The 14,728-nt window shown below is 44.9% G+C and overlaps 2 protein-coding genes across 8 annotated transcripts in view; one reads left to right on the top strand and one right to left on the bottom strand.

Annotated features, from left to right (window-relative positions):
• Nucleotides 1-14,728, bottom strand: part of LOC119387257 (elongation factor-like GTPase 1) — a 429,910-nt gene that overhangs the window by 260,715 nt on the left and 154,467 nt on the right. The gene's annotated exons all lie outside the window — the stretch shown is intronic.
• The window catches only part of LOC119387256 (myosin-IIIb), an 83,778-nt gene continuing 69,705 nt past the window's right edge, over nucleotides 656-14,728 (top strand). Inside the window, exons 1-9 of the mRNA XM_037654590.2 lie at nucleotides 656-867; nucleotides 954-992; nucleotides 1,340-1,450; nucleotides 2,420-2,596; nucleotides 4,796-4,971; nucleotides 6,713-6,817; nucleotides 8,191-8,290; nucleotides 8,758-8,834; nucleotides 10,443-10,588. Of these exons, the coding sequence (XP_037510518.1) occupies nucleotides 729-867; nucleotides 954-992; nucleotides 1,340-1,450; nucleotides 2,420-2,596; nucleotides 4,796-4,971; nucleotides 6,713-6,817; nucleotides 8,191-8,290; nucleotides 8,758-8,834; nucleotides 10,443-10,588 (1,070 nt within the window). The 5' untranslated portion in view covers nucleotides 656-728. The remainder of the gene's footprint in view (nucleotides 868-953; nucleotides 993-1,339; nucleotides 1,451-2,419; nucleotides 2,597-4,795; nucleotides 4,972-6,712; nucleotides 6,818-8,190; nucleotides 8,291-8,757; nucleotides 8,835-10,442; nucleotides 10,589-14,728) is intronic.

Consider the following 14,728-nt stretch of genomic DNA (forward strand, 5'->3'; position numbering starts at 1 on the left):
TTGGCTGGCTCCGGTCTTATGGGCAGACCCCCGACTACATCAACGCCTACTCTGGGGTCTTGTCAGATGATGATGATGATGATTTTCCATTTTTCATGGTGCTCACCCACTACGGAGGATGGGCCAGGGATCATGGCCGCCCTAGCCGTTGCATTTCTTTCGTCGTCTTTGTTGTTGTCCTTAGCACGTGCGACTCATACCCACTACGAAATATTTGCCAAGCAACTGTTGGATTATTCCAACTTATAGCAAGAGTGAAAAGTTAATAGGGACCTTCTAATATTTCTGTAATTATTGTTCTTCTATCTGGCCGGCTATGGCGCACTGTAATGCCTGTGTTGGACCAACGTAGCAGTGTGGTCCTGACGGGAAAGTTCAAAAGTGACCTCGGAGTCTGTTTTAAAGTTTTCTCACGAAGAAAAATCGCAACATCAATGCGACCGCTGTACGGACAACTTGTAAAAGCAAACGAAGACGCTTCGCCAACGAGAGCAAAACAAAAGACGACGAAGTGTCCACAATGGCCGCCGGCGTGGACGGGCGGCTTGTCAACACCGAGCTGGGGTTCTGCCCCAGTCCGGGATGACTGCGACGTCGTTCGTCTCAAGCATGAGCTAAGCCCAATCGGACTCACTTCGTCAAAATTCTCGCCCATAGTCACCACGCAAGTACAGATTAAAATCTAGCAGCTTCGTTCCCGACGCCGACAGCGTCGCAAGTGAAACATCATGGCCGTGAAAGGGAGCTTCTCGGAGAGGAACCACCTTCGCATGAACATGGCCCTCCGCGTGGAGCGCCGAAGGCGACAGTGGTGGGCCGTTCAGCGGGAGCAGGTCAAAAGGGTGCACAGGACAGCAGCACTTAAGAGTACAATTGTTTTCATGCATCTTGTCGACGTGTTCGTGCATATGGCTGGCCGTTGCCTAATGGCACCTCTTGCTCTGTCATTGCAGGTCTGTGTCAAGATGAACTACCCAAGAACGAAGGCGAAGGTACGTTGCTTTATCGGCTGAGTCTTTAAATCAAGGTGCAATCTGCTGTGCTATTTAGTGCCGATGTTTCGGTTGCGCCTGAGAGGATATGTTTCGTCATTGCCTCTTGCTTTAGATTAAATTGAAAGTTAGAACTACTTGTTTGCTTGACGCGCTGCTCAATTGTAGACTTACTCCCGTACAGTAATTAATGTTTTGGTCCTAACAACCCCCAAGTAATATTTACATGTGGTTTATTCGGCCACTACCCATTCACATAGCGTATTCTTCCGATACAACCGGGTACATTTGTGACAGCATTGCTAATGACTTGTCTGTAATGCAAAGTGTTTTCCATTTGGTCGCAGGCTTCCCGAGCCACAGTGAAATAATGGAGGAGTCTCACCGGTACCGCCTGCTGAAGCCCCTTCCCCTCAACACTGGCAGCAGCTACAATGGCGGAGCAGGCGGAGGAGGAGGTAGGTACATGTGATAAAGACATGCACTCTGTGCTATTCGCGGTTGCCGAGAATATTTGCAAGTTACATTCAGATTCGGCATGTGGAGGCGAAGCTAGAGCTGCGCTTAGTTGCCGTGTGTGCATCACTGTGATGTCCAAGTACACAACGGCTACGCGGCCATAGCGAATAAACGAGAACACTGAGCATATTCCAACGCAATACTTCAAGCGGTCATCCCGTCTCCACGAGAAAAGTTAATACACCTTTTGCCTTGCTAAAACACCTGTAACTGGTAGCCTAACTCTTCTACAATCACCAGATTGCGACCGTGCAACGCCGTAAACATTGCATACAGGCGAGCGTTGGCCTAATTGAGACTTTGTAAATACTTTCCCCGTTTCCTACACAGCTCTCCTTTCTCTCGATTCTTCGTCAAATTCTATCAACCAACTAAAGACATATACGCTTTACAATGCAGCCAGCAGGACTTGTTTGCCTGTGAGCAGAGCCTTATTACAAGCAAAATTATAAAGGTTAAAGAAAGATTCATCGTGCTACTTTGTATTTATAGCGTTTAAGCCACGCCCACGGTAAATCCGAGTAAGAATGACAAACTCATTCGAAGTCGTTATAAATGCCGCGCACATTAACGTGACAGTACAAATCTCCAGCCTGAACGAAACTTTGTAAACTTGTGTGGCTGTATGTGTTATGCGTTTATCACTGTATATATCATAATCGTCACCCAGCACCTGGAGTAGCATATCAGGCGAACAGCCAGGCAAACATCTACAGCTTTTCATTAAAATGTTTCTCTCTCTCTCTCCATCTAGACGTCAAGAGTTGGCGCTGAGTGATGTTGATGATAATGTGTGTATGTTTTTATTGTTTTCCGTTTTTGTTTGTCGCAAGGACCAAGTGTACGTGGTCAAAGCGATCGTAGCACGGATTATTATTGAACGCGTTAACGTGAACACGCACGCGCAGGCGGGTCTCCCGAGCACCACCTGCAGCATGATCCCAAGGTGGCAGCCTACTACCGGGGCATCTCGAAGCACCTGGACCTGCTATCTTTGCCAGCGCCGGGTGACAGGTTCCAGCTCGTCAAGGTGGTCGGCGAAGGCACGTACGGCGAAGTGTACGCAGCAAGGGACAAGCTCACTGGTACGCTTTATCCTTTGACATTACAAGTTCATTGTCGCACACATGAAATCCTAGTGTTGTCCGCCGCGGTGATGTAGCGGTTACGGTGCTCGGCTTCGGTCGCGGTTTCGATCCCGGCCGCGGCGGTCGCATTTCGATGGAGGCCAAATGCTAAGAGGCCCGTGTACTGTGCGATGTCAATGCACGTTAAAGAACACCAGATGGTCAAGATTTCCGGAGCCCTCCACTACGGCGTCCCTGATAATCACATCGCGGCTTCGGGACGTAAAACCCCAACGATTATTGTGAAATCTTAATGTTATACAGACACTAAATATGACTATTAGGATACGCTACACAGGTACGTCGCCCTTACTAGGACACTAAGTCCGTTATTTAAATTTCGAGCGAATGCTTGTTGAGTTAGAGAAGACGCAAGGACGTGCCAGCAATGGATGCACGGTGTCAAGATTCCCGTATACAGTCTGCGTGGCGTCATGGATCTTCCATCATTTCCTCGGGGCTTATCTTTATCAGATGATAATGTGCGCACTGCAGTAGATGATAAAAGAAGACATCGGAAGGAAATATTTGTTCACATTTAGTGCACAGAACAGTACAACTGCCCGGAAACGTAGCGAAAGGCGCCAATAAGTGCTTTTCTGACGAAGGATGAGACATAGTTTTCAGGTGACACTCAACCATTCTAAACATCTGATAACTTTCACTGGCGAATCTCTGGGAGTTGTGGCTTAGAACGAACGAAGTTACAAGCAAAGATCTAGCGGCAGCTATTTCGGTGTGCTGGTGTTAGCTCTATACAAAAGAGAGTGTGTCGAAGTCTTCAGTCCTGACAAAGCAGCACAAAGACAAACGACACTGAGACACAACAGCACACCGGCAGCACAGCACGTGATAAGGACGTCGCGCTCACTGTGCACGTATCACAGTGTTATTTTTGTCTCTGAGATGTTCCGGTCGTGATCTGCCTCGATGCCCGCCACATTATATATATATATATATATATATATATATATATATATATATATATATATATATATATATATATATATATATATATATATATATATATATATATATATATATAGCTCGATGCATAGATACGTCTTTGTATCTCCCGTACCTGTGACAGGTATCTCTTCCTCTAAGCGCTGAGTACTTTGGTATACCTAGCCCTTTAACGTTTTTTATATTGCATCGCAAGTAAAAGCGATGCCTGCTTTATATATATATATATATATATATATATATATATGATGAAGCTTTATTACGGCTGATGATTTATAGGCCAAGGGAAAAAACAAGCTACGTTTTGTTACGTGAAAAAAATAAAGCTGCAAATAGCCGCAAACTGACATCACGAGTGTCAGTTTTCTACACACGTAACGCATTCTGTATCGCCAGTAAACATGATGCATACTTGAAGCTCATACATAGATAAATAAAGTTAAATACACGTGTTTCGGGAGTGATGGCGTACATTGACTCTTCAAAGTCGCATGTGTTCTGTTTGAAAGGCGACAGTCATCGGAGTAATACAGTGACGCAAGGACATTAACGTGAACTTGACACATCAACAACTGGCGGAGCTATTCTAAAAATGGCGCCGTTTATGTACCTCATACCGTTCCCATACGTAACCACGAGCTACGTGTTTGTCAATGCGTGCTGAGGACAGTATGATTGCAGAAGTAAAGCAGCGCCCGCAGAAAAAGGACTTGGTGCGGCTTGTAGAATGGACGCGAGGGCTGGAAATCAGATATGACCTAGCCTCTCCTGGGCCAACATAAGGAGAAAGTTGTCTCGGAGAGCGACATCTATCGCTGAAGTTGCGCGAGAATGTGCACTTTGTGAAATTACCGTTACCTTTCTCTATATACACTATTGCCGTTAGAAGACGCTAACAAAAGCGATAGTTCTCTCCACCCCGCCCTCCGCGCCCCTTATTTTTTCCCTTTGAAATGCGGCTTTCTATGACATACTCGTTATGGATTTCTTCACTGCCGGGCGAACGTTACGGTTTCCACACAACGTTCCTTTACTTTACTTATTTTATTTTTGGAGTGCCAAGCAGCCACTTTCCCGCCATTCTCTTCAGTGATCATGCAGAGCCGCGGTACCGCTCAAATGTGAAGAAAAATACATCATAAAGTGTGGCAGGGGACTTGTATCTGATTGTTGTCGACTCCGTGCTCGCAGACCGGCTGGTGGCGGTCAAAATCATGGAGAACATCGCGGACAACGTGGAGGAGATGGAGGAAGAGCACCGCGTGCTACGAGACCTCTGCGTCCACCCGAACATCCCCACCTACTTCGGCATATTCTTCCAGCCGGCGCCCTGTAGGGAGGACGACCAGGTCTGGTTCGTTATGGAGGTGAGTACACACATGAACCATATACTATGTAGAAACAAATATAGGAATCTAGGTTGGCGCACGCGATAGCATTCCGGCACCACATCCTCGTCATCAGTAGGCTTTCCACAGTGAGCATGTTGGAAATAGTTCTGTACAGGTAAAAATTTTAGAGCCTTGGGCCACAGATGCAACACGTAAATTCAAAAAGATGTGCTCTTTAATGAATGCCTATTTGCTTTTATTCGTGCATTTATTCCATTATATTACGTGCACGACGCATTCAAAGAAGGCACGCGCTCAGGGGAAGAAGAAGACGTTGAAATGATATGGCAAATCATCGAGCAGGGAATGTAGCTATCCGACGAAAACAAGTCCCCGTATCGTAACGTTGGCGTCAGCGTCCTTCACTGAACAGCGATTTGCCGTACACAAGGTATGTAAATTCAATACTCAAAGTATATACACGCCTGATTGGTTCAGTCGGATGGTGCAGTCTCAAAATCATATCTAAATACGAAACTTATGCTATGTGATCATATGCGACTTGAATTTTTGTAGCTGTGCCTTGGGAAATCATGAAGCAGAACATCGGCGATATGTTAAAGTAGCATAACGTTTACCAAGAGATAGGAGGCTCAGTTCATGCGTGGCACTAGAGCACAAATGGGAGAGGTGATATTTAAAAAAAATCGTAGGCATGGGATGTTCTTGGATGACGAGGGCGAAATGCATTTGATGACCCAGGCTGAAGGCAATGGGAGATTGGTGGTGATGCATTCATGCTCGGCTCTAGGCTTAAATCGGATATTGGTGGTGATGACATTGATATGGTGGCGAATATGATTACCGCAACAGCGGCTAGATCAGGTTATGACAACAAACCACCTTACCTTATTTCTGAAACGCATTCATCAAATTTCATTGATGGATAAGTGCGTGGTTGTACACATTACTCTGTCAGCATACTGGCGTTTTGTAATATGTTATTTTCTGGTTGATGAATAGAGCTAAGGTCTACTTCATGGCAAGGCTCGTGACCTAGCGTGGCAGCTAAGCGGCCGTAAGGTGTATAGTGCTGCTCGGCTCAAGGACGCGGGTTCGTTTTCCAACCATAGCGGTCGCATTCCGATGCGTACGCAATGCGAAAACACCCGTCCACTTAGATCTGTGTGCACATTAAAGAACCCTATGTGGTCAAAATTATTCGGGAGCCCTTCACTGTGTCTTGCCTCATAAATACAGCATTTCTTTGGCGCTCAAAAATTCCCAGTATTTAGTTTGTGATGTTGATTTAATTCTTTATTTACTTTTTTTTTGCTATGTGACCTCTGAGAAGTCGTGGTCAAATGCTTTTCCAGCATCTGAAGGCCATACGTAATTTTAGTATTTTTACATACTCAGCGTTGCATCAGTTGGTAAGCTTTGTTGAATCCGGCTGCATCTCTTAATAACTGTAAGCATCAAATACATTTCAGGAGCGTCATCCACCGAATCCTGTCCTCTTATAATAATATATTAAATGTCGGGGTTTTACGTCTAAAAACCACGATATGAGTGTGAGAGACGCCGTTGTGGGGGGCTTCTGAAATTTCGACCACCTGGGGTTCTTTAACATGAACCTGAATCTAAGCATACGGGCCTCTAGCATTTCGCCTCCGTCAAAATGTGGCTGCCGAGGCATGGATTTGATCACGCGATCTTCGGTCGTCTCATAAGATGACGATTTCTTCATTTTGCGTCTTTTTTTTTTACCCTGCAGCTGTGCACGGGCGGCTCAGTCACCGACCTCGTGCAGAACTTGCGCAAGTCAGGCAGCAACCTTCCCGAGCCGATCATCGCTTACATCCTGAGAGAAACCATCGACGTAAGTGAAAGCGCATAACACGAGCGCTGGGCGTGATCGTCGGTAAGAAAAAACCTGCGGCGAGAAACGGCAGTTGTTGCATTTCCGCTAGACCGATGACAACCATCAGACACTAACGGCAGCGCTGTGAATCGACTCCAGGAAGCTACTTCGCTTTTCTTTCGTAACGTCAGGGACGCGGACGCTCAAAAAACGTCTTACATGCATACCGCCACTCCATGCTAAACAAATTTCATGTTATTTGTACAGGCTTGTCTTTCGTGAAAGAAATGTTAGCTTTGTAGATTACTGTAGCTGAGTACTGAAACGAAAACCGGTTCAGTTCGTCGAAAGTAAGTGTACTAGCAAGGACAATGAAAATTCTTATATGACGGTTTAAACCGAAGGCAGTGCCTGCGTACTGAGTTATTCTGAAGGCAAGCAGATTATTCCGCGTTTCACTGGTGAGGACCAATCGGCTTACCTTCAGGTCATCCGCGATACCAAGTTATTCGACACGTCGAAGCACTGTGCGTCCGACTGAATGTACTGGAAAGGATTACGGCTTTTCAAAGTCTACAAATACACCCTAAATGAAAACAGCTTCTCTCGTACAGAGATAAAGAGGACAGTGGCTCGACTCAGTAGAGAGACCAAATCACACAACTCTGCAGCTATGAGAGTAGTTGCTACACTGAGTTTGTGTGTCTGTCCATTTTCTTCCCAGAACTTTAGTGTCCCAAACAGCGTTGCTATTGCAAAAGCGCTGCGAACTGCCTGCGTATATTCTGTGCCGCCATAGTCTGGAACATGCGTAGAGCTGGCATGAGCCAATCAAGAAAACGGGTGTTTGACTACACGTGTCCCCTCAAGTTACTTGAACCACATTGCATCGTCCTATCAGTGTCTATCAACGGTAGTGAATTTCGTTACACGAAACGAACAACAACGGTGGCGCTAGTGTCATTGTCTGTCGCTTATTATGCGTGTTCTGCGTGATTGCGATTTATAGACAATCCCTCAGCGACCACGAGATCTGGGCGCTTGCTTTCAATCATGCATTACGGCGCTAGGCTATATGAGAAGACAAAGAGTAATCAAAACCAAGTTCTTAGATAACAGATTCCAGGTTGATGTCTTTACTGGAGTTCTGAGCTTCAGTAGACGCAGCTCCCGTATTCGAGCCATTTATAAAAATGTCCTTTGAGACGTAAGTCGCCGAATTAGATTGCTTTAGCATTCCATTCACATCGCTTACCTTGCCGGTTGTTTAAGATGATGTGGCTACCACATAAACAGTCGAAGACTGCTGCTTTCTTATAAGCTGTATGAACGCAGTAAGCAATCTCTTTCCTCCCTAATCGACCTTTCCTTTCATGGCAAAATATGTGCAGGCGCTGAGGTTTCTGCACGCCCACCACTGCATGCACCGAGACGTGAAGGGACACAACGTCCTGCTCACTGACACCGGCACCGTCAAGCTGGTCGACTTCGGTAAGCATCACCGCCGCAAATTTGCGATAAGTTGTTACCACGTGTAGAATAACTTGTAATCAGTGTTCTATATAATCGTTTAAGCACCCGTGTTTAGTGCAGCGCTACCTTACAAACTAGCCCAACGTTCTACCGGTTGCACTTAAGCGTTCCCCTGTAGCATGTCGCTACAAAACTGATATGCTTTTAATGCTGTTTCGTTTACACATTTCGCAGATAGATCGCGGGCCACCAACTTTGTGCCGCTTTTCATTTTCATATGCTTCACTGCACTGCGCTTTGTATGTTTCACCGTTGCGCACGTCTTCAATGCGGCGAAGCCAACTTGAGCAAACCTACAATGAAAGCGATGCACATAAGAGCGATGCCCTAGTTTTGAATGATTCGGAACGAATGAAGTATTAACCATGGACGTTCACTGAAGTATGAACACTTTATTTATCATTTGCTTTTATTTTTTGTCACAGGTGTATCGTCTCACTTGGACGAGACGATGGGAAGGCGGAACACCTCCGTCGGGACACCCTATTGGATGGCACCTGAGGTGGGTGGCTTGAGGGCGGGGAAAGAAAGAAAAAAAGAAAACTTGCTCCTTTGCTATACACACAGGATATCCTAACACACAAACAAGGGCTCGAATTGTTTTCAATTCATGTAAACAGTTCATGGCACTTAAATGTATCAAAGAAACTCGTGAACCAGTAGACATGCAGCATTGTGGGACTCCGGAGCCATTGCGTTAGCTATTATATGGACGTTGCAGGCGAATTTTAGCCGTCACCGGCGCCAGCGCCGTCATGTTCCGCAGAATGTCTAAATCGATAACATTGCCCCGTGCGTCGTATAGTTTATGTGCGAGCGCTGCCGTCTAGCGCCGCTCAAGCAAAGATGAAACGAGCCGGCCGTCTTCGTCGCGCGAAAGACGCATGGAGATAGGAGATAGGACGCAAGTAGGAGATAGGAGTCTGTAGGAGTAAGGAGTCGGAGGGGTCCTGCGCGGGTCCGGCAGGCAATGTGTGCTTTGACCGAGCGGGCGTGATCGCCCGCGGTCGCGCCCACCGTATCTCGCATCTTTAGAGGAAATCAGGAGATGGCTCATAGCTTTGTACGTGTGGTTCTCTAATCGCAAATTTTGCGCTGAAGCCATCGACAGCACGAAGGTCACTTCCCTCGACGCAGCGGCCGCGTTTCGTAAAGGAGTGAGCTACTAGCCTTGCTTCGTATAACATTCCAAGGGCGTGTCCTTTTGATGTTCTCAGGTTTCAAGTGATAGTAGTGTGTAACATATTGATTGGGGGTAGCGCAAAAAATGAGCGCTGTCCAGTGTTCCTTCCTCGCTTGTGTTACGCTATCTCGATCAAGGTGTTCAGCCAGTACCAACTTCGGCCAAGTGTCGATTCCTCTGTAATGTTTTCCCGGTATGTGTAGTTGGAGTGCCATCTCGTGCTTCCCGTGGTACTAGCTTCGGCACAGTCGCCAGAGATGCCATAAGCGTGCAGCTTTGGCGGTGCGCTGCGGCGCGACGTAAATATTTCTTACGATAGTGAATATATATTTTTCCATGTGTTGGCGTGTGTGAACGCGTACAATTCTTGTCTTAACTTTCACATTTATATAAGAAAAAATCTTCGCTAAACATATGCCACTGTAAAGCAGCGCCTTGTTTTGTGGAGAAGGTGGCTTGCTCAATTTTGTTGACTTTTTTGTTAGAAACGTCCTATTTTGTCGTCATCGTAATAAAACGCCGGGAAGCATAATTATTCCAGTTGCCACGAATGTTGTGATACAGATTAACTTACCAAAACCACCAGCTAAACCCCAATATCATCAATGCCCCATCGCAAAAGCACACTTCTCCGCAAAGCAAGGAATAGTTTCGCCTACGGCACAAATGCTTTGCAAAGAACCTTGATTGCGGTGTCTCATTGTTTCATTTCACCTGAGATGCTCCTATGCTGAAATGTTGAAGTTTTCGTGCGACTGCACTCGTACAGGCTACGTATAAACATTCAGGTCACGTGGAAACATTCTGAAGAATGCAGGAAACAGTTAAAAGTCATGTTTGAGGCGACGAGCGTTCGAAATGACGAATGACTCTACTTAGAAATGTGAAAGACAACAGCGCACGACATTGAATTTTCTCCATGTCCAGGTGGTGGCGTGCGAAAGGCAGCTAGACTACTCGTATGACATCCGCTGCGACGTCTGGTCATTGGGTATCACTGCCATCGAGCTGGCTGAGGGCGAACCGCCATTGGCCGACGTCCACCCTATGAGGGCGCTCTTTCAAATTCCTAGGTAAGCTACATCGACTTTATAGACACACGTGATGGCTTTACACTTCCGGGTAGTTAGTCTACGTTCTCAGACTTCTAAAGTGTTGGCACCTTTTTAGCGTGTTCTCTTCGGTGGGTTGCCGTAGTGAATTCTCTCATCGTCTGATAGAAAAAAAGTTATTCATTAGACGAACCGCAGCTCCAGTGTACAGGTGGAAATAATTACTCGTGTTCAAGCACCTGAACATGAAGGTGAAATCTTTTCTTTATTCATATCTTCATAAATAAAAAGGTGCATGTAGCAGCTTAAAAAATCCCACTGCACCCCACATTACAACAATAAGGCAAAGAACAGTTTAGCCTTGACAGGCGCACAGGAAAACTGGACGCATTTTGAATGCACGCAGAAATTGTAATGAACAGGAGTAAAACTTGAACGATTAAATTCTAGAGTTTTATTTGTCGAAACCATGGCCTGATTATAGGACACGCCGTAGTGAAGACACGGGTTTATTTTGGACTATTGTGGAAATAACGAACATTAACCAACTTTCACAACTCGCCGTTTTGCTTCAGTATCATGGCTTACAGCGCGGAAGATAGCGGGGATAGATTAGGAGGATGGGCGACACTAGCGCAGCAAGCTTTCGCGCTGTAACCTGTGGCAATATTTGAACTCACCCAGTTTTAAATAATTATTGTTTCTTCACCTGGTTTTTACCGAATCGAGTTCTTTGCCACACAGAAAACACGCGCTTCTGCATTCTGTCCTCAACGGAATGAAGCACATGACCACTGAGAAGGCAACTAACCCAAGTTAACTTAAGTAATTTACTTACTAATCACATGTCAAACATAGTATAACTCAAGTTGGCATACCAACCAAGGTAATTAAGGCATGCACTGAGGAAATTGCCAATTTCTTAGTCATCTTGTGTAACAAGTCTCTACACAGCAGTTCAGTCCCAACCCAATGGAAATCAGCAGCTGTTGTTCCCATTCATAAAAGTGGTCCCAAACATTCTATACAGAACTACAGACCAATCTCGCTTACTTCTGTTTGCTGCAAAACATTAGAACACATAATTTACAGTGCTGTGATGAAACACCTCCAAAACAATAGTTTCTTTTCATACGCTCAACATGGTTTTAGGGCTGGCTTGTCCTGTACAACGCAATTGGTTGAATTCTGCCATGATCTGTTTTACTCCTACGACTCTGGTTTTCAAGTAGACTGCATTTTTTAGCTTTCAAAAAGGCTTTCGATACTGTTTCCCATGATTTGTTATTGTATAAATTATCATCTCCTTGTATTCATCCTACTATAGTAGCTTGGATTAGAAATTACCTTTCCGGAAGGACACAGCATGTGTTGATTAATGGTGTTAAATCAACTGAAACAACCGTTACCTCTGGCGTGCCACAGGGATCCGTTTTAGGACCTCTGTTATTTCTGGTTTACATTAATGATATCGTACAGGGTCTACAATGCAGTGTCAGATTATATGCAGATGAATGCGTCATTTACAGGAATATAACAAACGAACATGATGTTAATAGTCTGCAAATCGATTTAAACACAGTTCAAAATTGGTGCGTCAAATAGTGTATGTCTTTTAACAGTGCTAAATGCCAATTTATATCTTTCACCCGCAAATGTTCCCCTGTGAGATCTGACTATTATTTGGATCATATATGACTTGAACAAGTGCAGCACTATAAATATCTTGGGGTTTATTTTTCAGAAAATCTGACCTGGACTAGACACATTGAACATGTCGCTTTAAAATCTTCTAGGATGCTTAACCTCATTAGACGCAATTTTTCAAATGCCCCGAACAGTGTTAAAGAACAACTATATAATATGTATGTTCGTCCAATTCTTGAGTATGCTTGCGCAGCATGGGACCCCGACACCTCATGTCTTATTGATAAACTTGAACGTATCCAGAATCGCGCAGCCATGTTTGTCACTGGTAATTTCACCTATAAAAGCAGCATTTCATTAATTAAAGACAACCTTGGTTGGAAAACCCTATCTCAACGCCGCCTAACGATTATATTGGAACGTTTTTTTTTTATCAAATTTACTTTGATCTCACTGGAGTGAATAAAAACTTGTACATTTGCCCTCCTCACTTCATCTCCACATGTAGTGACCATGAATGTAAGGTTTTGGGAATGCGCTGCCGCACGAATGTGTTTCAATGTTCTTTTTTTCCTCACACCTCCATGTACTGGAAGAGACTTCCAAATGGTATATCTCATTGTAAAACATTATCCGAATTCCAATCGTTTTTACATTCTGATCTCCCGTGAGATATTATTTACCTGTCTCCCTGCTTTTGCTGATACTCTTTTTTTTTTTTTTCGTTCGCATGTGTTGCCAATTTTTCGCGCGGAGTCCATCGCTTGCTCACATTTTCATGTCTGTATGTGAATTTAAATATATTTTGCTATTGTATCTATTTTTTCCTGAATTGCCCCCCTGCAATAATGCCCTCGTGGCGCTGCAGGTACTTGTATAAATAAAAAAAAGTTGACCGCAGACAGAATGCAGTGGGTATCAATCGCCTAAGAGGTATCGCTTTGTATAATCTTGGTTTCATTTAATTGAAACACCTTGTATGTGCTGGTTGAGATAAATATTGGACGATCAGCACCACTGGACCGTTCCTCTGCATCACGCACCTCGTCTTTTAAGAGATAACACCAGCCTCGTTTTGTCACTTAGAAAGTGACAAGAAACTTTCCATGTTTAGCCGATTGCACAGGTTGCACAGGTGCAGCACATATTGCACAAGTGCAGAGCTGTACAGCTTCCTTTCAGAGGAATCACGAATAGATTCGCTTTGTAACCCAGTGCTACACCAAGTAGATGTCATCTCGCCTTCACGAAGTAGTCACCACGGTTCATTTCTACAAGAACAAGTTATGTGAAAAACATTCCAAGATGCACTTAAAGTTAGCTGTAACAAATTAAATTTCGGGAAGCACTAAACAACGTGACAGGAGTGAAAAGTTGAGGACCAGTCAGATGCTAAACTCTGGGAGTCGAGGTGGAACCTCATGTGGCATAGTGTTTAAGAATCCAGAAGTATGCAGCGTAGCAAGGCACCGAACATTGCTGTGAAATTACCCTACGAGATTTATTTTCCTTTAGTCTCCTTGTGGCTATCGACATATGACATCAGTTTGAACCGTTTCGCCAAATTTCAAGCTTACAACGTCTCAACAACGTACCGGTCAAGATGTCAGTGATACCGAGGCCGAATGCTTCCATTGGCTTTTGCCAAAGCATAGAGCAGTCTGAAGCCAGCAGACTGAACAGACAGCAAGACTGTGACACACCTTGAAACCTCGATGCTGGTGCCGCTTGTGGCTTTTACTTCTTTCGCGCAATTTCCTCTCTTCAATTCTGTAAACGTTGCGCTCTTTCAAAGCGTCTATGCATCGTGGAGAAGCCATCGCAAAGAGAGTCAACGACGAGTTGACACGTCAACGCGGTCTTATTGCCCCTATCATTCATCGCGGTAGTCTGGTGGTTATGGTGCTTGACTGCTGACCCGATGGTCGGGGGATCGAATCCCGACTGCGGCGGCCGCATTTCGGTGGAGGCAAAATGCTAAAGGCCCGTGTGCTTAGATTTAGTTGCACGTTAAAGAATCCCAGGTGGTCGAAATTTCCAGATCCCTCCCCTACGGCGTCTCTCATATACTTGTTTTCGGACGTAAAACCCCAGTTAGTAGTATTATTACCCCCACCGATTGCGGCGTCTTTTACAAACTGCTGAAGTTGCCTTTTCCACAGTACACTTCTGTGGGGAAGCCCGCTTCTGTGGGAATTCGCTCGTTTTACAGTTAACAACCAGTGCGGAGGAAGAAATCGTGAGTGCGTTTAATTGAAAAATTTCGAATGAACATAACAGTGTTCTGAATATATGACCAAGAATTAAACAAAAATGTACCGCTTTAAGTTATATTTACTCTCAATTTACAGCCTGTAGGTATATTGCAACGACAGTAATGTAGACGTCACCATGTGCTAAAGGAAGGATGTTGAATATAAAGTTTTAGAATTCGTAGCTCCACGGTTCGCTGCAGCGCACGCAACAATGGCAGACTCAGTGCAATTTTATTTTACCACGGTACGTTCGGTAGCA

The sequence above is a fragment of the Rhipicephalus sanguineus genome, chromosome 3, assembly GCF_013339695.2.
Source record: "Rhipicephalus sanguineus isolate Rsan-2018 chromosome 3, BIME_Rsan_1.4, whole genome shotgun sequence".
Classification (NCBI taxonomy): domain Eukaryota; kingdom Metazoa; phylum Arthropoda; class Arachnida; order Ixodida; family Ixodidae; genus Rhipicephalus; species Rhipicephalus sanguineus.